Consider the following 21840-nt stretch of genomic DNA (forward strand, 5'->3'; position numbering starts at 1 on the left):
AAAAAAGAAAGAAAAAAAAGGTATTTTCAGGTTATGTACCAACCATGTTACCACCATAAATTCCCTTTTGTAAAATAACCAGTCTTGTGATCAGCTAAGCACAAAAAAGGAAAACCTATTCATAATAACTATACAAAATTAATAATAATTATAATAATAATAATAAAAAATTACTTCTAATTATTATTATATTTATATTTACATTTTTATAATACACAGAATCATACTGAATTTATTTAAATGATAAACATTTAATGCAAAAATTCAATAATAAAAATCTTTAATTATATTGCAATTGCAATAATATTGCACTGTAACTATTGTAATAGTAACAATAGTTATTTCTAATGACTTTTAGTAATTATATTTATATATTTACAACTGTATTTATGAATACTCAAAATCATGTTATTTAAAAGTATAAAAATTAAATCAAATTTATAACTACTGCAATAATACCACTGAGTTGTAAATACATTTATTAATAATAATAATAATAATAATAATAATAATAATTATTATTATTATTATTATCATTATTATTTATTTATTTATTTTTTAAAAACAGTAAAATTACAATAATATTATGTATGGCTGCCTTAAATTCTTTGACTCCAAACAATAAACTACAGAGCTTTTATTTTGGCTGAAAAACTGCAGGAAGAGCTTAAAGCTTCTCTTTTGTTAACAGATTTATAAACAATTCTCATTACAAATTTAGGAAGATGGTTGGCGAGTGGTAAACATGCATGAAATACATGCATTTAAAATGTATTTGCTTAAATCTGAGGGAAAAAATGCTGCGTTTCAATTCACAGGCCCAAATAATCCAAATACATATGGAAAAATCACTTCCACGAATAATGGATTATCTATCAATTTATATCAAAATGACATCCTTTCAGGAACTGAACTCTACAAAGACAGCAAACATATGCGCCGCAGGATTTTTTACCTTCATCTGTGCGAGCTGCTGTTGTTGCTGCTGCTGCTGCAGTCGACGGAGCGCCTCCTGCTGCTGCTGCCGCTGCCTCTGTAGCTCCTGCTGCCTCTGCGCCTCCTGCTCTCTCCTCTTCTGCTCCTCCTGCTGTTGCCTTGCCAATGCGGCTGCTGCAGCCGCTGCCTCCTCTTCTAGCCTCTTCTCTTCCTCACGCCGCCTCTGAGCTTCCAGTTCTTCCTGTTTCCGCCGCTCCTCTTCCTGCTGGAACAAAAATAATGAACAAAAGAATCAATAACAGCACTAAACCACACCAGATGTCATCTCAGCTAATATTGCCAATCTGACCAATCTCAGAAGAACCAAGTCATTTGTGGTATAATAAAGCCATGCATTAGTGATTGTACCATGGATAATTGCTGATCTTAGTTCCGACACTAAACTTATATAAAATATCAAATATCAAAATAACATGAACTAACAATGAACAATCCTTTTACAGCATTTATTAAATCTTAGTTTGTTAATTTCAGCATTTACTAATTATTAAAATCAAAAGTTGTATTTGTTAACATTAGTTGATGCACTGTGAACTAACATGAACAAACTATGAATTACTGCATTTTCATTAACATTTAAGACTAATAAATGCTGTAACAAATATATTACTCATTGTTAGTTACCCACAAATGCAGTCTTGGCCACTTAAGAGCACTAAATTAGAAGCACCACAATTTTAAAATCGTGTCTTCTGTTAGTTAAAATGCAAAGTACTGAGAGAAAAAAAAAAAAAAAAAAGCTCTGTAAACACTTTTTTTTGCAACACTATAATTGAGTCCCATCAGGTAATTAAAAGTTCTATACACTTGCAGTCTTCACGCCTACTTGAACACTTGGGCCAAATACAGGAAATACATCATGTAAGTAGACAAGTGGTCAAGTTATATAGTTAATTATAGTACATAATTTGCAGGCATCAGGGAGCTGCTATCAATATGCAGGGTATTGAAATAGTTTTTGAACGTGCACTCGCTTTTTATATTCACTTTCCAAGTGAACTCTGTGTATAGGGAACGGCAGTACTGACCACACGTCCCTAATCCACTTACTAAGACGGACATAGTAACAATAGTAGGCAAAAGTTAAACATTAAGACATTTTTGTATATGTTGTACATTTCATCAAAATACCAATTTCAAACTACTGGCCTAAACAAACCTATTTCTCCAAACTTAGTTATTGGTAATAACCCAACAAATGCTTTGAATATGGCTAAACCAATTTGATTTCAGATCCATTTTATAATAAATATTCATACGCAGGCAAGTCTTACCTGCTTGCGGAGGAATTCTTCCCTTTGTCTTCTCTCTTCCTCTTCTCTCCTCCTTTCCTCCAGCCGACGGAGGGCCTCCTCCTGAGCTAACCTTTCCTCCTCCTCTTTCTGCCGCCGCTGCGCCGCCTCCTGCTCCCGCTGCCTCTGGAGAGCCTCCTCCTACAGAAGACACAGTTTTTTTTTATATCACAGTTTTTTTATACACATTAGGGGTGGGGGAGGAGAAAAAATAAAATAAATCGATTCACATATGAATCACAATTCTATCTTCTATCGATTCTAACTGATTCACAAATTTAAAAAATTGATTTTCTTTATTCTTTTCATTATGAATGAAGCTTATTTGACAACAAAAGTGCCTATTATCTCTTACTTAGTACATAGAAAATAGCCTTAAATAATGTATAGTTAACGGCAAACATAAAGCTTTTATTTCAAACTTGCAGCCTCTTACATGTACAGCTATTTTTTTTACACACAAGCAGCGCGTTCATCTTCCAAAAGATTCCCATCCCTAATATATAAACCAAAAATCATTAACTTGTTTAGGTGTGTGAATGTCAGTGTGCTATTTCCTTTAATGAAAGCACATAAAGAACAGTGTTTGTGATTGAACAGCAATCAAAAGTGCCATGTGAATATGCACAAGAAACGCATGCTAAAAAGCAAAAAAGCTCTTATTCACCTCTATGGTACCATATTTCTTTAATTGCAGAGCTTTGTATTTGAAACTCAGCACTAATCATTACATAGTTTCCCTTCTCTACTGACCTGCTTGCGGCGCGCCAGCTCTTCTTCCTCTAAACGTTTCCGCTCCTCCTCTTGTCTGGCACGCAGTGCCTCTTCCAGTCGCTTCCTCTCCTCCTCTTCCCTTTTGGCCCGAATCTCTGCCTCCCGTCTCTCCATCTCAAGCTTTAGAGCAGAAAAGACCATTTAAAAAAGAAAATAAAACAATTACATTTACAAACTGAGACTCCTGCATCAGTCCAACGGTATCAGAACATTTTACATCACAACTCGTATCTTTCTCACCTTCAAAGCTTTGGCTTTCTCCAGCTGCATCTGTTCAATGGAAGACGCTTGAGGCATGGAGTCTAGAGGCAGATCCCATACGCTACTCCCTTCCCATGCTAAAATAAAAACAAACAGACTTACAATAAGAATGTAATATGATTTCTCAATTTGACTGTTAGAGATCAGCATATTTACAAACTTAATTACGAGTCTTATCTGTGAGTCATCAATGTTTTATGCTACGTAGAAGTAGGCCTGGGCGATAAAACGGTATCGATATTTATCGACGGTACGTCTTAATCGATAACAATAGAAAAACTGTTCGATATAACTCTCGATATTGTTTCACTTAAATGCGTTAAAATGTAAACAGACATGAAGTGCGGTTGCATGAACAACTCTCAAGTGCGCTCCGTCCCTCGATCACAAACAGACACGCTACGAGTGACACAAACAAGTTGCTGTGGAGTTCAGATGCGCAATCGCCACGTGAGATCAGAACACAAACTGCCGGCGACGAGGAGATTGTGAATAAAAAAGGACATGTCAGCTTGTCAGTGTGGCAGTTTCATGGTTTCCTTACGTCTTACAGTTGATCTACTTCAAAGTATGTCTTGAGAGAGCAGTTATGTCGGTATTAACAGCTGCACAAACAGTGTTTTCAGCCACACAGTATCTTTATTTCTGTGCTATAAAAATTCAGGTTATCACAGAAGTACTGTGATAAAAGTTTATAGTTCAGATAAAACACTAATGTCTATGTTATCGATCAAAATAGAGCAAATCAGCTTTTGAAAGAAACTTGAATGTGCTGAAAATGACGCATTTATCGATTACATTGTTTCACCACCAGGTGGCGACAAGTGACTGTTAAAAAATGTATTTGACGCGGAAACTTCATTCAACAGATTCTTTCAAATACACTGATTCATCCAGTAATGAAACAAGAGTATTTATGAGCGTGTCATTGAATCATACATCCAAGCAGATTTTTTTTTAAATAATTAATTCAAATATATTTAAAATTTTAAAATAGACTGCAGCACTTAATATTTTGTCAGAACCTCTAAATTACATGTTATTTCGTTTAGTTGTCATTCAGAATTGTAATCTCGGTTTGAAACAAACAAAAAAGTTTATCCAGAATTGTGCAGCTCTAAGTTTTTAACACTTGTTTATTTAATCTTCATATAAAATATAAGAAAGAAATTTGTTTACATTTTATTTTGCTTTGTTTTAAAACTTATTTGTTGTTTGCCTTAATTAAAAGTGCATTGGTTAAATTCAAACATTTTTCTACTAATATTTTTTCAATAATTATCGATACCGATCAATATGAAACATTATATCGTGATATTTTTTTTAGCTGTATCGCCCAACCCTACCTAGAAGAGCATGAATATCGTAAATGTAAACAAAATACGATAGCAAAAGCAACTGTTCCTCTTAAAAGCAAAAAAACAACTGTCAAATGCCATGTTTCTGTTCTGCTTGAGTGGCATCTATTCAGCTGAGTCAAATCACTTGCAACAGGGTTATACCACGAGACAAGCATGAGTCATATCCAAAACTAAACAAGTGGAGCGTTACTGTAAGTGAGAGTAGAAAACAAGCACACACACAATACAAGAGCTGCAGTAAAACCACAGCACTTTTTCCATTTAAAGCTACTGTGGCACTCTTGACTCAAATGGTGGCAGTTTTTTCACTTCATTTTGTTTGTTGTCTAGAATTCCTCAACTCATTAGGAGTTGAGAAATTCTAGATAAACAAAATGAAGTGAAAAAACTGCCACCATCAATTCTAAACCATCTGAAAGTTTGAGACACCGATGAATGCATAAACTGACTCAAGTATGTGGGGGGGGGGGATGGATGTAGATATTCAAAAATTTGCCTCGTAACATATTCTAGACTAGGAAAATGTACATTTCCAGTTCTAAATATGTCCATGTTCTGATCTTATAATGCTTAGCAGAGCAGATATCGATGTTGACGTACTGCTGGGAGTGGTGGGCTGCATGTTTGGAGAACAGGATGCCTGAGTGGAAGGGTTCTGCATTTCCCAAACAGATCCCGAGTCTGGAACGGACATGGAACGTGTGACGGGAGGTAAGAGGCTCTGTTGCGGCTCTGATGTTCTGCAGGGGCACACAAATCAAACTGTGAGATGGTGTCACAGACGCTCAACCACAATACCAATGAAGTGTATCACACTTCCCACGCACTGCATTAATATGCTACTGTCCTTTGTTTGCCCTGATGAATGTGTGATTCTGACAGGGTTGCTGAAAACATTAGCAAATTAATCTCACCTGATCTTGAGCGCCTGATGGAGGAGAAGATTAAGCTGCTGCTGTTGAGGAGGAGGAGGAGCAGCAGAGCTTAAAACTTTCTGCTGAGCCAGAGCATACTGTTGCCTAGAGGACAAGAGAGTGTCTTAATTTTTGTTCTGATTTTTAAAATTTTTTATGTTACATGATTTATAATGTTTTAACTGATTTTGATTTGATCTAAATGCTGTTCTTTTGAATCTTCATAATTGCGATATAAAGTCAGAATTGCAAGATATGTCAGAATTGCATGATATAAAGTCAGAATTGCGAGTAGGACTGGGCGATAAAACGGTATCGATATTTATCGACGGTACGTCTTAATCGATAACGATAGAAAAAAATGTTCAATATAACTCAACAGGGCTGGGCGATACAGCTAAAAAAATTATCACAATATAATGTTTCATATTGATCAGTATCGATAATTATTGAAGAAATTTTAGTAGAAAAATGTTTGAATTTAACCAATGCATTTTTAATTAAGGCAAACAACAAATTTTTTTTTTAAACAAAGCAAAATAAAATGTAAACAAATCTTTCTTATTTTATATGAAGATTAAATAAATAAGTGTGTTGAAGAAACTTAGAGCTGCACAATTCTGGATAAATTGAGAAACTTTTGTTTGTTTCAAACCGAGATCACAATTCTGAATGACAACTAAACAAAATAACATGTAATTTACTAGAGGTTCTGACAAAATATTAATTGCTGCAGTCTATTTTAAAATAAATATATTTGAATTAAGTGTATTTGAAAGAATCTGTTGAATGAAGATTCAACGTCAAATACATTTTTTAACAGTCCCTTATCGCCACCTGGTGGTGAAACAATGTAATCGATAAATGCGTCATTTTCAGCACGTTCAAGTTTCTTTCAAAAGCTGATTTGACATTCGATAACATAGACATTAGTGTTTTATCTAAACTATAAACTTGTATCTCAGTACTTCAGTGATCATTTGAATATTTGTAGCACAGAAATAAAGATACCGTGTGGCTGAAAACACTTTGTGCAGCTGTTAATACCAACATGACAACTGCTCTCTCAAGACGAACTTTGAAGTTCGTCTTGAGAGAGCATACACTGAATACACTGATTCATCCAGTTTTAAAATTTTAAAAAAATAATTCTAATATATTTAAAAATTTTAAAATATACTGCAGCAATTAATATTTTGTAAGAACTTCTAGTTATTTTGTTTAGTTGACATTTAGAATTGTGATATCAGTTTGAAACAAACAAAATTTTCTCAATTTATCCAGAATTGTGCAGCTCTAAGTTTCTTTGACACTTATTTAATCTTCATATAAAATATAAGAAATATTTGTTTACATTTTATTTTGCTTTAAAAATTATTTGTTGTTTGCCTTACTTAAAAACGCATTGGTTAAATTCAAACATTTTTTTCTACTAAAATTCTTTCAATAATTATCGATACCGATCAATATGAAACATTATATCGTGATAATTTTTTTAGCTGTATCGCCCAGCCCTAATTACGATATAAAGTCAGCATTGCGAGTTATAAAGTCAGAACTGCCAGTTATAAAGTCAGAATTGCAAGTTATAAAGTCAAAATTGCGAGCTATAAAGTCAGAATTGCATGACAAAGTCAGAATTGACTGAACTGAGATTATATCAGAATACTTTATAAGATGCAAAAGAGAGTTTATATCATGCAGTTCTGACTGACTTTATATCTTTATAGAGTTTAGGACAGAACTACCTGTTTTTCCAAACAACGGACAACAGAAGAGTGGAATGAAGGAGTTTTTTAACCAATTAATTTTCTATGTTCTTTCTGCTTGTGCTAAAAAAAACAAAACAAAACAAAACAAAAAAAAACACTTCACCGTTTGCCGTCATACCTGAGTAAGTACTGATATTGCAGCTGCTGTAGCTGATACATATTTAGAGCATTAATCTCCTGTTGTCTCTTCATCCTCTCTTGATCTGGATCTCCCTATATACAGACAAACACACACACAAAACTTATAGGATGCTGAGCAACAGGGGAAGTCGTCTTGGGTCTGACATTTAACACAGATAATCAAGTCTCTTATTACCAGTATGGGAGGTAGTGTGGGGCCGGGTGTAAAGGGCACTCGCCCCCACAACTTAATCATCTCTCCCAGGGGCTGGAACATCTCGTCACATCCTCGCTTCACCTGCAAGGTCATGGTGAAATAGCCCGCCTGAAACCACTCAGACATCTCCTGGTTATTAAATGGTCCTGTGAGAAGACAGACAGACTGGGGTCACTGAATGTGGCTATTTAGAGTAACACAGTAACATTTTGAATTCTCTGCAGTTGAAAGGATTCATCACAGGCAAGGGGAAAAAATTGTACGCTCTTTGGTTTTTTTGTTTTTGGTTTGGTTTAGTTTTATTTGCACAAATATAAAATATATACAATAAAAACGAAAGTACAATCCATATACTGGGCAGGGAGAGGCAGAAAACCCAAAGGGCTTATTTAAAGCCTCCACCTAAACAACAACAAAAAAACTAAATGTGAAATTAAAGAAAGAAAAAAAAACTAAATTATAAATATATAAATGTATATAAATGCAACAAAATAATTACAGCATGTATATGTAAAATAATAATAATATATTGCAAAAAAAAAACCATATAAGGTGCATAAAATACATGAAACATCAAACAAAAAAAGCACAATTACAAAGCAGCAATAAAATGATTCTTTACACATCTTTTGTAACATATTAAAGAAGAAAATTTTTCTGCTAGATGGGATAAACCATTCCATAATTTAATACCCCTAAATTGTATAGAGTATTGACCTCTACAAGTGAGAATTTTAGGAAGATGAAAATCTGAACATTGATGAGTTAAGTGATAGTGAATTTACTTTAAAATACACCTAAAATTGCTCTGGAATGTTACCTTCACCTGAATATATATCTTATAAATAAAGACACTTCTCAAGGTACAGGTTAACATACATGGCACAGATTTAATAATAAGGCACTGAGTAATTTCTAGTTGAGTACTCTGACAATTGATTAGTTGAAAATAAAAATTGTTTAAACTAGAATGATGTACATGATATTAGGCATGGGCAGTATGACAATATTTATCAATGTGACAAGTGTCATTAGAGCTTTTGCTATATCATTTTCTCAATGTGTAAAGTATCTACGCAGCACAATATTACTTAAAGTTATTGACACTTTAAAGTGCTAAAGAAAAAGAATGGCAATTATCGGGGTTCAAGCATTTTAATGCCTATAAGCACAAGTGTAAAAAGGTATAATGTTTTAAGCCTGTAACCATCTGGATCATAGATGGAAAAGACCAATTAGAGCCAATATAGGCAATTTACCATAGGAAATTTTTGGTTTATAAAGCTTTTTAATGGTTTTTGAGGTGGAGTTGGTTTTTGATATAATCTCCAATATAGTGTTGTCAAAAGTACCGGTACTTTGGTACCAAGTCGGTACTGAAATTTTGAAAATGTGACGATACCAGCATTTCTGTAGTACTGAGAAATCTGGGTATATTCGGTACCCACTGATAGGGCTGTGCCAGTATTTACTTGAATATGACACGAGTGAAGCACAAAGCTTTGTTTACAAAAGAAATAATAGGTTTGCAATTAAACGTGACCGCAGCCATGGAAACGTTTTGATTATCAGAGAATTTAACAGTATTCCATTAGTTATTCCACTGAACATGGAATCTGTTTCTTTTCCCAAATCTCCACTCACGCAGGGGATTATAAACGTTTTTATGTTCGCTTTTAGGCCTATTATAGGCTATTCGCATTCTTTACTGTGGTAAAGTAGAAAAAACATCGTAGGACAGAAACCTTTTTGCTTGTGCGTCAGTTTTTATTTAACACAGTTTGTGCTTGTTATTAGACTTTATAAGGCACGTCAAGTTTATCTGTATAGTGCGTTTCACACACGCTGGTGATTTTTACTTTCGCTTTCTCTGGCAGCGCAAAATCAAACATAGCCTGAATGTGTGATGATAAAACTTGCTCTTCAGACTTTTTACAACAAGTGTCAGTTGCTTGTAATATCAGGAGATGACATGAAGATATTATTAAAGAGAAATGGTCTCTTTCCTGCTCGTGGCCCCCATCCCTCTCAAAGCGCAGAGCAGTAGGCTATATGACGCATCTTTGTGTGGAAATAAAAAACGAACGTTTTTTTTTTTAAATAATATTTAACTTTCTTATTATTTAGGTTACCATTATGCACCGATATTTATTTCATAGTTTTACAGGCTGTAGTGTGTCGTTTCACTGACGGAATAGCTAAAACAAACACGCACGTCTGTTACAAAATGGATGTAGGAGCATTTATTTATTTATTTTTATATTTCAAAATATTTTTGAATATTTTTATAAAATTTCATCAATGTCCTCGTAGACTATTGTGGCACCTCGGACAAAGACGCTGCATGCTAATTTTCAAGTCAATCGGACTAACGGTGTAGTAGTTCTATCCAATATCTCATTTCGTTCACGAGTTATAGCCATTTTAGTAGAAGTGGCTCCACCCACTTGATGAAATGACCCACACCACCCACAAATGTAATTTCAATTTTTTTTGATAATTATTGACAATTAGACTCCAGAGAAACTTGTGGCACTGGTTTGGTTCTGATCGGCCCAAAAACCTAGGACTAGTTCACAAAAGCAGGTTTTTCAAAAAAATCCAAAATACCCGAAAATTTCGCCAGAACGACAAGCGAATCCACCATTCTGGCATGAATTTTGTCCGTCTTGAGCCATGGATTCCAATGATATAAGACACTTGAGCCTAACGGATTAGGAGTTATGAGCCATCACGTACTTTTGACCGCTGTAGTGCCCCCGTCAAGCCGATCGGGGAAAGCCTTGGTGACGTTGTAGCCGGTGTGAGTACTACCAGCCCTCAAAGTTTCAAGTCTCTACGACTTACGGTTTGGTCTGCCAGATCACTTTTAGGGGGCAATGCTGATCCTTGGAAATTTTAACAATTACAATAGGGTTTCAGCGCTACGCGCTTGAACCCCTAATAAATAAAAATAAATGCAGCCTTGGTGAACATAAGAGACTTCTTTCAGAAACATTTAAAATTCTTAAAAAATCTTTAAAATATTCACAACTTCATTTATAATGCAGTGATAAAATTAGTTTGGATCCTGATTTGCCTACCTTGGATCTCTCCCTGTGGATCTTTGTAAAACCATTTGAATGCAGCCTCATGGGTAATGGGAAGAGCTGTGGGTTTGGGACCAATCTTGGTGGCCAAACGGTCATCGTCCACACCGCCGTCCTGCAGGTATGCCACCATTTTCTCAGCTTCCTGTTTCAGTTAGGAAAAAGTCTACTGTTCAAACAATCGATCTTCACAGCAGCATTATAATATAACTGATAGACCCGATACCTTTAGCAGTATTTTATACCAATAATTTACACCGTGTCTACACCAGACTTACGCGGTGCGATGCAATGTGACAAATGCAAATACAACCCATTATAATCAGTGATTCTGTCTACACTGGATGCGGCGCAAAGCAACAACAAATTCCCGACAGTAAACTGATTTCCCATTCTATTTCTGACGTACTTTGGGTGCTTGCGCTACTTCTGACACAAAGAGCAAATGGATTTGCAACGGTTGCTTAGTTGCGTCCAGTGTAGACACAGTGTTAGGCACCAAATTAATATTTAGATGCAAGCAGAGTTGTACAATAAACAGCCATTCACACCTGCTCAAAGTGCTTGAGTCCCTCATCCTCATCCATATCAGAAGGCAGTGCAGAGGGCCGGCTGATAGGACCCACAATGCCCGTGGAGTGGGGGAGAACAGGAGCCAACGCCACTGGCATCTCCAGAGGCTTGACCTGCTGGGTTTGAGTGGGCACTGACTGAACGGGGAGCACAGAAGTAGTAGAAAGCGGAAGATCTGGAAGCAGAGACAGTTCAATTCAGCATTCCCTAAATGAAGGCTACAGGGTTTATTTCCAAAAATATCTTCACAAGGAACTATTTTTGCTTAAGTATTTGCGTACGTTTTACTCATTTGATTATTACCTGGGAGTGTGTTTGTGACATGTGGTATGGAAATGGCCTCCACAATGCTGTTTGGTAGGTTTGTGTGTAGTGGTGCTTTACTGAGTTCAGGTCTGAGTTCTGGTTTTGTCATCCTCTCCAGCGGTCTTTCACTTTCTTCAGCCTGTTCCGGGTTCACAGACGGAAGGGGTGCCGGAGTTGCAGCCTTGGGAGGTGTTGCCACAGCTGGAAATGGTACGGAAACCGGCGATGGTTCTTCCGATTTACTGCCTTCTATAAACCACAATAAAGCTTGATTAAAAATGATGACATATGAGTTGTTCAGAAGTGAAATGACAACATACAAGATTGAAGACTTAAAAATGGTAAAATTACAATACAGTAAAATAAATGCTGTTCTTTTGAACTTTCTAGTCAAGAATCTGTTTCCAAAAAAAATATTAAGCAGCACAGCTGTTTTCAACTGATGTTTCTTGAGCAGCAAATCAGCATATTAGAATGATTTTTGAAGGATCATGTGACACTGAAGACTGGACTAATGATGCTGAAAATTCAGCTTTGCCATCACAGGAATAAATTACATTTTAAAATATATTAAAATAGAAAACAGTTTTTTGAAATTGTAATATTTCACAATATCACTGTTCTACTGTATCTTTGAACAAATAAATGCAGCCTTTGTGAGAGACTTGCCTGCATGCAACTAAACTGATTAACTTGAAAGAGTACACAATGGGATGTCTTATTGCCTTCTCACCATCATTTCGATCACTTTCACATCTAGTTTCTGTGTCAGTATCTTTGGTTTGTTCTGATTCACTGTCATCCTTTTCTGTGTATTCATCATTCTCCTCCAGTGGCCTGAAGTCCAGCTCCGCCTCTTCCAGGATCGGCTCCTTAGGAGCTTTCTAATTGAGCAATGAGGAAAATTTACTGATCAAAAACACCATCTCAACAGACATCCTTATTTACTACTACTAATACAATAGAATATAATAAAAGATCAAAGTTCAAGAACTCACTTCCCACGCCCTCACCTTAAGTGAGAGGAAGGCCCCTGAAGAGTCAAATGTCCCTGTCTCCTCCTCTGCATCTTCCAGACACCATTCTGGCAAACTGTCCCTTTCCTCCTCTACGCTCCCGCTGCCCGACCGAGGTCTACGGTAACCGACACGCTCCTCATCCCTTGAGTCAAAAGGAAAGCGCCGACGTTGATCCGGGTGTTCCCGCCACCCTGCTGATCGTGGGCCATCTGCAAATGAGGAATTTGTTTATATCCCAACATTTTCAAATGAGGTATATAAGTTCTTGAGGAAAAAAAAAAAAAAGGGCATGCAACACACCTGGACTTGGAGGACACCATCGTTCATTTTCCCGACGAGAACCTGCAAGCCTCCAGCCTCCATCATCATCCTCTCCATTCTGCTCATCTCGAGTCGTGCGCCAGTTGTCGCTCTCTGAGCGAATGAACTCGTGTTTGCGAGTGTTACCTGCACCTGCATCCTCATAGTTTGCCCGTACTTTTGGGAAGAAAAAAAAGTTGCTTCAAAAAAATGTTTTAAGCATTTGCCATGCATCTATTACACACTACCAATCAAAAGTCTGGGGTCAATAAGATTTTTTGTTTTTGAAAAGTCTCTTATGCGTATCAAGGCATGTGAGACAATACAATTTCAAATAACTTTTTTCAATTTTAATATATTTTAAATGTAATTTATTTATGTGATGGCAAAGCATCATTACTCCAGTCTTCAGTGTCACATGATTCTTCATAAATCATTCTAATATGCTGATTTGGTGCTCAAGAAACATTTCTCATTATTAAATGTTGAAAACTGTTGAGCTTCTTAATATTTTTGTGGAAATACATTTTTTGGGATTCTTTGATGAACAGAAAGTTCAGAAGTTTAAAGAACAACATTTATTTGAAATCAAAACTTTTGTAACAACGTAAAGGTCTTTACTATCACTTTTGATCAATTTAATATATCCATTCTCAATAGAAGTATTATTTTCTTAATAATAAAACACAAAAAAATCTTACTGACCTCAACCTAATGGTAATGGTAGTGTACATTTTATTAGTCTGTTAGCAAAGAGGGCTTACTGTGATTGAGTGGAAAATGGGCTGGTGCTCCATCTATGGACAGAGATTCAGTTGGTTCAGTGCTGACATATACATTACATAATAATAAGATACATTACATCAGGTCACGCTTTGTAGGAGAGAGTGGGGTCATCTGTGCCACTTTTTATCCCACAACTACCCATAACTTTGGAAAAAAATGCACAGAAATTTTGCATGTAGATAGTCCTAATCACTTTTCTCATTTGCAATCTCTCAATAGCCGCTTTTCCTTTGTCGGGCCAGTGCGAGCCAGGGCTAACAACGTGCCGGGCGGGGCCAATATCCTCAAACCTCAAGCACCGAGGCCAAAATCAAGTTGCGTTTCCACCAATGGGCCAGTAGCCCCACAGCACTACCCTAAAATCTGCCCTTAACACGCTTCCATAGAATGACGTCACACAACCTCACCATTTCACCAGCTGACTGAAATCTAGCTAGATCACAAAATGAGTATGACCGAAGTGGACGTTTGTTCTTTACTTCAAGACTTAAGATTCCATCATCGATATTTGACAAATGTTTTATAATAAAAAAAAAAAAATGTTATAGTGACAGCTATTTATTAATTTGTGTCAGGAGAGCACATCAATCATGCTGAATCAAACTGGTAACATTTCACATAAAAAGAGAAAACCTATTCAGTTGCACCTGCTTCCATTCAGTTGGGATCACAGGAATGCACAAAACAACTCCATTAAGGCTTTTAAGTCCAAAGGCTTACACATTTAGAAAATACTGATAAAATATAATATGTTTACATCACATTTCTTTAGAAAGAGTGAGCATTTGTATTAATTTTCCACGAAATTATGCGCTCTGAGGAGGTTTGAGCGATCTCTCCCGTCTCACTATCATGTTATCCCTTCGATTATAATCATATATGAATTGTGTACGTTCTTCAGCCTGGTATTTTCCATAAACGTGTATTTATTACCACAATGGTTATCACAAATAGCCTTTAGCATCGCATATAAATATATTTCTGCCTCATATGGTGATCAGAATCCCCATCGGATCGCAAGGAAGTTATTTTAAAAAAACTTGCTGGTGTCTGAAAGTGAGTTTTGAGCTGAACACTGTTTAAAATGTCTTAAATGTTGAAGTTGCTGGTAGCCTGATATAATAACACAGGAAATGAGCAGCGGTGTGGTCCGTCTCCTGACTCAGGTAAACTCCGCCTTTGTTCATGACCCAGTTGGCCCGCTTTGGACCAAAGTATTCGGCCCGACAGTGGAAACACGGCTAATCAGAGGCAGCTGTATATGACCCTTTCTAAATACATGGTGACATGACAAAAATTGTGCAGTTTTCTAGATTATGGGGGACACATCTGATCCCACTCTGACTTATGTCTTAAAAAGCTAGCATACTAACCTGGATCTTTTCGACCTGGCTTTTCGAACCTTCTGTCTCCCCTGGGCAGGACAGAGAAAAAAAAGTCTTATCAGCGTAACCTGAACCAAAATGTGCAAAAACAAAGACACACTTTGGGACAATTTGTCCCTTCTCCCGGTTTATTTTAGACAACATATCTGGGCCACAAAACTGATCCTTTCAGCACTTAGTCTGCATACACCTACATACACCTACCTACATGCTGTAGATATTGCAAAAGCTCACAGACAGTTTGTCATGCAGGTGCAATTATTTTTGAATACCTCTCCTCCCAACTCTGGGAGCGATGCATCTCTCTCCCTCCGCGGCCAAAACCTCCCTCCACATCATCAAAACTTCTTTGGTAAAACCCTCCATCTCCTCTGCCCCTCCCTGTCAAGCAAACAAAAAAGGGCTCATGAGCATATGCACAAGTATAACCTTTACTTACCTTAACAATGCATGCAACTACTTAGGAAGGAAAATGTTAGACGAGATGACAAAAGTCTGCACTCTGCTCTGGTTTAACAGAAAGTGCAGCATTTCCGCTCTTAAAAACATTTTAAGATACAGCATCATTTTTTGGAATAAAAAAAAAAAAGGAAAGTCTGTGGTTGCAACGTAGCTCACCTCGTCCCCGTGAAGAACTTCGGCCTCTGGGTGCCCCTGCCACCGTGCCCCCACCCCTTCCTGTCAGACGGAGTACTGCTGCACTGTTTACAGACATGGAGAAATTTCTCTGTGGAGAGAGACACACATGCACAGCAACATTAAGGCCACCCCATACATAGATGCAAGCTTGGCAATGGGTTGCGTGACAGCGAGACTGTGAGTAGGCTATCTGTTTCGACCACGGCATGTGCCAAAACGAGAAAATGACATCATATGCAAAAAAACAAATGCCACTACTTGAATACGTAGGCACAGCTTTTCATTGAAGTTCAACTGACTTCAGTTTCATAGACAGCTGCTGCAGGAAGCACCTCTTTGACATTTCTAATTCATTTGCAATTCTTCAGAGTAAATAGGTCAAATTCTCACCTGTTCCTCCTCTGTAAATGGGACTAATGCCAATGGTGGCAGGGGCTCCTCTTGTAATATAGGTAGAAATTCCTTATCATGAAGATCTACCGGAATCTAAAGGAGATTAAACATTTTAAACATGAATATTTAAATTTCACAACCTGCTCTAAAAAATTACATAAAAATCAGGAAGATAAATGAGACTTCAGAGCATGACAAAAAATTCAACATCAACAAAAGCTGACTGGCATCCTCACCATGTTATCCTTTACATAAAGTGCTAGCATCTCTTCTCTCCCGTAGCGATAGTCTGCAAGTTTATACTTTGGCAATGCGGGTGAGAGCGGAGGGGAGGCCACACTGCTGCTACCCACTCCACCAGACAGGGCGCGGAGCCTGGGACACAGCCGAGAGAAAATATGCTACGTCATCATATCATTTGATATGTCAGTAGACACAAATACTGTATTCTCTTCACACCAAAAACATTGAAAACCAAGAAAATTTATATTATATATTTGTGTGACAGATAAATCTCATTCTGAATTTTGTAAAAATTATAGTAAATAGTAATAAATTTAACAGTCAACTTATTTTCAGCAGTCATCATGTTTTCAGGCCATTTCATGTTTGATTTTGACATGACAAAGCGGTGATATCTGGCTGAGTTGTTTACGCACTTTTTAATTAGTCTTCCCATTAACAGTCTTCATTCAGGTCGTTTCACGAACAGGCACGAAAACACGAGGCGGGATTTATTGCATAAACCAGTCATATCCAATCATAACCGATCATGTCCATTCATAGCGCTGCGAAGATATTGCCTCCTCTCACGTGACTTTCCCCCACTCATTCTCAATTACCCCCTACTAAACCCACCACACACATTAGGTGGTCTGTTATAAGTCAATGGGATCAGGGGAGGCACAAGAGACGCAGGCTCCCGCTATAACTTCTCCTGCGGGCGTTGCTGTTGGGCAGCGTTACGTTTTAAAAACGAGTGACTTCTTAATATTTGCATTGTTTTATTTTTGTAATATCGATTATTTTGTCATTTAGTTTGAGGAGACACTGCCTCCCAACCTCCTCAGAGGAAACGCCCCTGATTTTTTTCAAGCCTACTAGACTCGTATTATATCCTGGTTCATGTTAGTTAACAGTACATTAATGTTAACAAAAGCAACTTTGGATTGTAATAATGTAGTAAATGTTGAAATTAACATTAACTAAGATTAATAAATGCTGTAGAAGTATTGCTCATTTTAGTTTATTTTAACTAAATGTAGATAACTAATGTTAACAAAAGAAATCCTACTGTAGTGTTACCAGTAAGTCTATTATGTTAAATAATTCCGATATTGCTTTCAATCTTAAATAATACTTTTTCCAGACATTAAGGTGAGATCTTCCACTTTTAGTGTGTGAAACACATGAACTAACAAAACGCTGAACTTGTGAATCAATCAAATTGAAAAATCAGTGGCAATACCCTGTTTTGCACGTTCTCTGAGAAAAATAATTTTATCTGTATAATTGACAGTACGCCACATATGACGTCCTTAGAGCTCAAGTTTCATTTTGTATAATCACTAAACTTCCAAAAACTGATAGATAAGATTCCGAAGCATTCCTGACTAAGGCTCTGTACATACATAATCAGCCTAAACTTTTATGGCGTGTCATTAAAAAACAATTCACAATGTTGCTTTAGATGCTTATGCTTCAGCAACAACACTCACCATTCAGGTCCAAAGTTAAGCGTCTGGGTTTCTGCCATTTCCTTGAAAGTCTGAAGAAAATTAAAATTATTCAATTAATAACTCAGCACACAAATATAAATTGACATGAGACATTAAAAAATACTGAACATTCAGAAAATAAGGGGCCATTTACACAACAGTTTTCAACTAAAAATGGAAATATTTATTTAAACACCCACGTGATCTTATTCCTACAATTCACAACGATTCATCTGTCTATTAAACCTTTGACAAAATTACAGAGGAACATTCAAATCTGTGTTTGTGTTGCTGCTGACCCAGAGGAAGCAGCCGTCATGTTTCGGTTAGAACAGCTTCACAAGCAGTCTTTTCAACCACACAGAATCATTATATCTGTGTTTAAAAATATAAAATTATCTCTGAAGTACTGAAATAAAAGTTTATAGTTTAGAAACAGTGATGTCTACGGTAGGGAACAAAATAAAGCGAATCACCTTTTGAAAGTAACCTGGCGCTTCAAATAACGACTGTATTGATTACAACATTACACCAGTAGGTGGCGACAAGTGACTGAACAAAAATTTAATTTGTCATTGAATCATTCACGGATCCATGTGAACGGGAATCATTTTGACAATGGTGTCATCTATAAGCAAAAAACGCAAAGGAAAAAACACTTATGTTTTTAATACATTAATGTCGTGTAACATACTAGGGCTGAGACAATACATCGAATCTCGATTCGCGATACAAAGAATCTGGAGCAATTCTGATATTTTCCGATGTATTGCGATTCTCTCTCGAATCGATTCTGAGCTTAGTTTTTAAACAGCAGGTGGCACTACTATACGTGCTTTAGAAACACTCGTACACTGCCTGCTTACAGTTCCTTTACACACACCACTTAAACCTAAAATAACCATTCATAAAGTTTGAAAGGGTTGAAGCGAATTACAAATCTCAAATCATAAAAGCATTCTGAGCCGATGTGCAAGTATATTTAACCACTTACATGACTCAGCCGAACGCACGAGCGCTGTCCAGCAGTCTTCTTCGTGAGCGTTTGTGTGTGGTTAAAAACTAGCCTAGAGCGCCATCTGCTGTTAAAACTAAGCTCAGAATCGATTCAAGAGAGAAAATATCAGAATCGATGTATCGCCCCAGCCCTATAACGTACCCTATGTCAATACACCAAAAATGCCATCATTCATGGTTTACAACATGTGTGCAAGGATGCATATCGACATATAGGAGAATACATTTATCTACTGGTGCATGTTTACAACAAATGACTTTACAGGTTTGCAGTGTACCATCAAATTCATAAAACTTACTAAAAATGTCCATGTACTTCAAACATATTTGCAATAAACATACAAAAACAATCTTTGTGTTGAGTGTGAGCGGTTTCATGAAATAAATACTACACCTACACACACTGGGGGAAAAAAAAAGAAGAGGACAACAGATCAAAAAATGTGAACTGGTGCACTAGTACAAGGTGTCTGAAAAATGCATGTAGATAATTTCCTATTTCTATTTTTTTGCGGTCATCCCCTTTGGTTGCAATTGCAAAAACAGATGCACACAGCAAATACTCGCCAACGCAAAGCTTATGAATACACACAAGTGGATAAATTATGTTGAAGTGAGACTTTGCTCTAAAATAAATGAAGCTGTCATAGCGACTGTGTATTTCCAAATTAACACCTTAAAGAATGTGAATTATTCATTCAATTTTATAGTGCCAGATAGCTATAACAACATATATAAAGCATGACAAGTTTTCATACGGCTTCACACTAGTTACTTTGGCAGTAAAACATTTTTTTCCACCATATTCAAGAGGTGACCCCCATTCATTCAGCACTTTAGTGTACCCCCCTTACTGTGGCAAGAGCTATTTTAAGAACTCTCCTGATTAGGAAGGGCATTCTCAGACATCTGTGCAACCCATGGCTTCCCTTGCCCACTATGTAGTGCAACTAACTTTTTTTAACTTGATTAGAACTGATCACATATTGCAGTGGCATCTTGGCAGACCCGTCAAACCAGACCTATTTAACCTCAGGGAAAAAGGAGACCTCTCAATTTTATTTTCGCTTTATATTATATATTCTAAATTTAGTTTGAACTTCTACACAGCCACATTATGTAGATGACATAAGGTATATACAAAACAAACAGTAGTGACTTGCAGCTGCAGGGATTTAAACCACGTGTACAACCCAATGAAGCAATCCGATCCAGATCACACATGCCACCAACAAAAAACAAACCATAATACATACACACACTATATATATATATATATATGTGTGTGTGTGTGTGTGTGTGTGTGAGAGAGAGAGACATTTTGATAGGTTTATCTGATCAAATTATGCGATTACATTAGATCCCAAACAGACATGCATAGTTCTTGTATTTGCTTAACGGGGGGGGGGGGAAACAGCTGAGCACAAAACTAAAGTCAATAAAGCTAGTTTGAAAATAGATGGTCAACAGATTGCAGATTCTATACGTGGCTTGACCAGTTATTAAGGCTTGTGTAACTGATCTGTATCAAGACTTAACATGTTTTTATTTCCACAAACCTCAAAAGTAATAGACCGATAAATGTCAGTTTAAGGTTTCGACGATCACGTCCCTGTCGGTACATGCCTTCATACACCCTGTAAGCACTGCAGTCCACATGCTAGTTCAAGAAAACACCAATAAATCCATTAAAGCTCGTTTAGATATAAAGTGAACTATTTAATTGATAGTTACAGATGTCATGTAACCGTTTCAAGAGGCGTTTTAATAAGGTGAAATATCCTAGTCTGGCTATCGCTGGACATTTAACTTTGAATTCCAACTCCTACCAACTTTAAATCAGTCCCACGCACCGCCGCTAAGTGTACGAGCTGTCAAATATTGCCGTAATAAATGCCGACATGAGCACAGAAGCTTATCGTACGTCCGACCGGAGTAAATGTGTAAGTGTGTTGACACGAGTTTTAATCTGTGCGGCCTGTGCTTACAGTTTCCAGCCACATCGCATTCCACTACAGCTGCCTACGGATCGCTGATAGCATCATCAGCGGTAGGCCGGTCGAATCGAGCCCGATGCTTCCAGGCCTAGCAACCATGCGGGCTAGAATAGCGTCGGTCCGCTAAGTTGGGGCGGGTCTATATCACTGAGAGTTAGCGTAGGAATAGTTAAGTTTTATTTTAGAGCAAAACCGTGTACGCCGGGCCCGCTGTCTTACCTCTGCTTTTACTGACAGCGCTGAGTTTGTGTGCGAGTGGCGTCTCTCGTTTCGTATCCACAAGATGGCTGAATGTAGGTCACATGACAACACGTATGCTGAAAATTGCCCGGATGAGAGTGAGCGTGCTGACAGCAGCAGTTTCCTTACGCACACGTTGGGTTTCCATGTTTAATGGGGGGTTTTCATAGACATAATGATTTTTATACTGTACAAACTCTGAATTCTATCCACTAATCCAAACCCTAACCCTAAACTTACCCATCACAGAAAACATTTTGCATTTTTACATTTAAAAAATATAACTATGCATGATTTATAAGCTGTTTTCCTCATGGGGACCAAAAAATTTCTTATTACTAAGTTTGTGGGGACATTTGGTCCCCATAACGAACAAAATGGGCCAAGCCAAAAAATGGCAAAATATATAGGTAGTGGTGTTTTAATGGTCTTAACCATTTTAACCATAAAATCACGGGTCAGGAAATTGGCAATAATTGCACAAATACTGTAGATAAAGAAGCTTAGCACAGAATAGCCTTCCCCAACTTGCAGACAGCTTTTTAGATGAAGAAGAGTGAGTGTTGTTCCATTCAATGCTGGCTTCAAACAGTTCATGCGTAGTTGAAAAATGTCTCCTAGTTCGTTTGTGTCTAATATGAGACCAAATATTCACTATAGGGTTCAAATCT

At 37.1% G+C, this 21840-nt stretch overlaps 1 protein-coding gene across 6 annotated transcripts in view; it reads right to left on the bottom strand.

Annotated features, from left to right (window-relative positions):
* gigyf2 (GRB10 interacting GYF protein 2) overlaps window positions 1-21255 on the bottom strand; it is a 28796-nt gene extending 7541 nt beyond the window's left edge. The window contains exons 1-22 of one of the 6 annotated variants that reach the window (XM_051871830.1): window positions 21149-21255; window positions 17916-17965; window positions 16434-16572; window positions 16195-16290; window positions 15784-15892; window positions 15438-15546; window positions 15154-15194; window positions 13759-13791; window positions 12995-13171; window positions 12689-12903; window positions 12409-12559; window positions 11673-11921; window positions 11348-11544; window positions 10791-10941; window positions 7687-7853; window positions 7489-7583; window positions 5599-5703; window positions 5285-5424; window positions 3303-3400; window positions 3042-3182; window positions 2271-2429; window positions 956-1201 (exon numbers count right to left, since the gene is read on the bottom strand). In XM_051871830.1, coding sequence (XP_051727790.1) covers window positions 956-1201; window positions 2271-2429; window positions 3042-3182; window positions 3303-3400; window positions 5285-5424; window positions 5599-5703; window positions 7489-7583; window positions 7687-7853; window positions 10791-10941; window positions 11348-11544; window positions 11673-11921; window positions 12409-12559; window positions 12689-12903; window positions 12995-13171; window positions 13759-13791; window positions 15154-15194; window positions 15438-15546; window positions 15784-15892; window positions 16195-16290; window positions 16434-16572; window positions 17916-17953 — 2856 coding nt within the window. In that variant the 5' untranslated portion in view covers window positions 17954-17965; window positions 21149-21255. Of the gene's footprint in view, window positions 1-955; window positions 1202-2270; window positions 2430-3041; window positions 3183-3302; window positions 3401-5284; window positions 5425-5598; window positions 5704-7488; window positions 7584-7686; window positions 7854-10790; window positions 10942-11347; window positions 11545-11672; window positions 11925-12408; window positions 12560-12673; window positions 12904-12994; window positions 13172-13758; window positions 13792-15153; window positions 15195-15437; window positions 15547-15783; window positions 15893-16194; window positions 16291-16433; window positions 16573-17915; window positions 17966-21148 lie in introns of those variants that run through there. The other 5 variants (XM_051871820.1, XM_051871813.1, XM_051871807.1 and 2 more) reach the window with 5 other exon arrangements.
* Between the last annotated feature and the right edge of the window lie 585 nt (window positions 21256-21840).

Source organism: Ctenopharyngodon idella, chromosome 2 (genome assembly GCF_019924925.1).
Source record: "Ctenopharyngodon idella isolate HZGC_01 chromosome 2, HZGC01, whole genome shotgun sequence".
Classification (NCBI taxonomy): domain Eukaryota; kingdom Metazoa; phylum Chordata; class Actinopteri; order Cypriniformes; family Xenocyprididae; genus Ctenopharyngodon; species Ctenopharyngodon idella.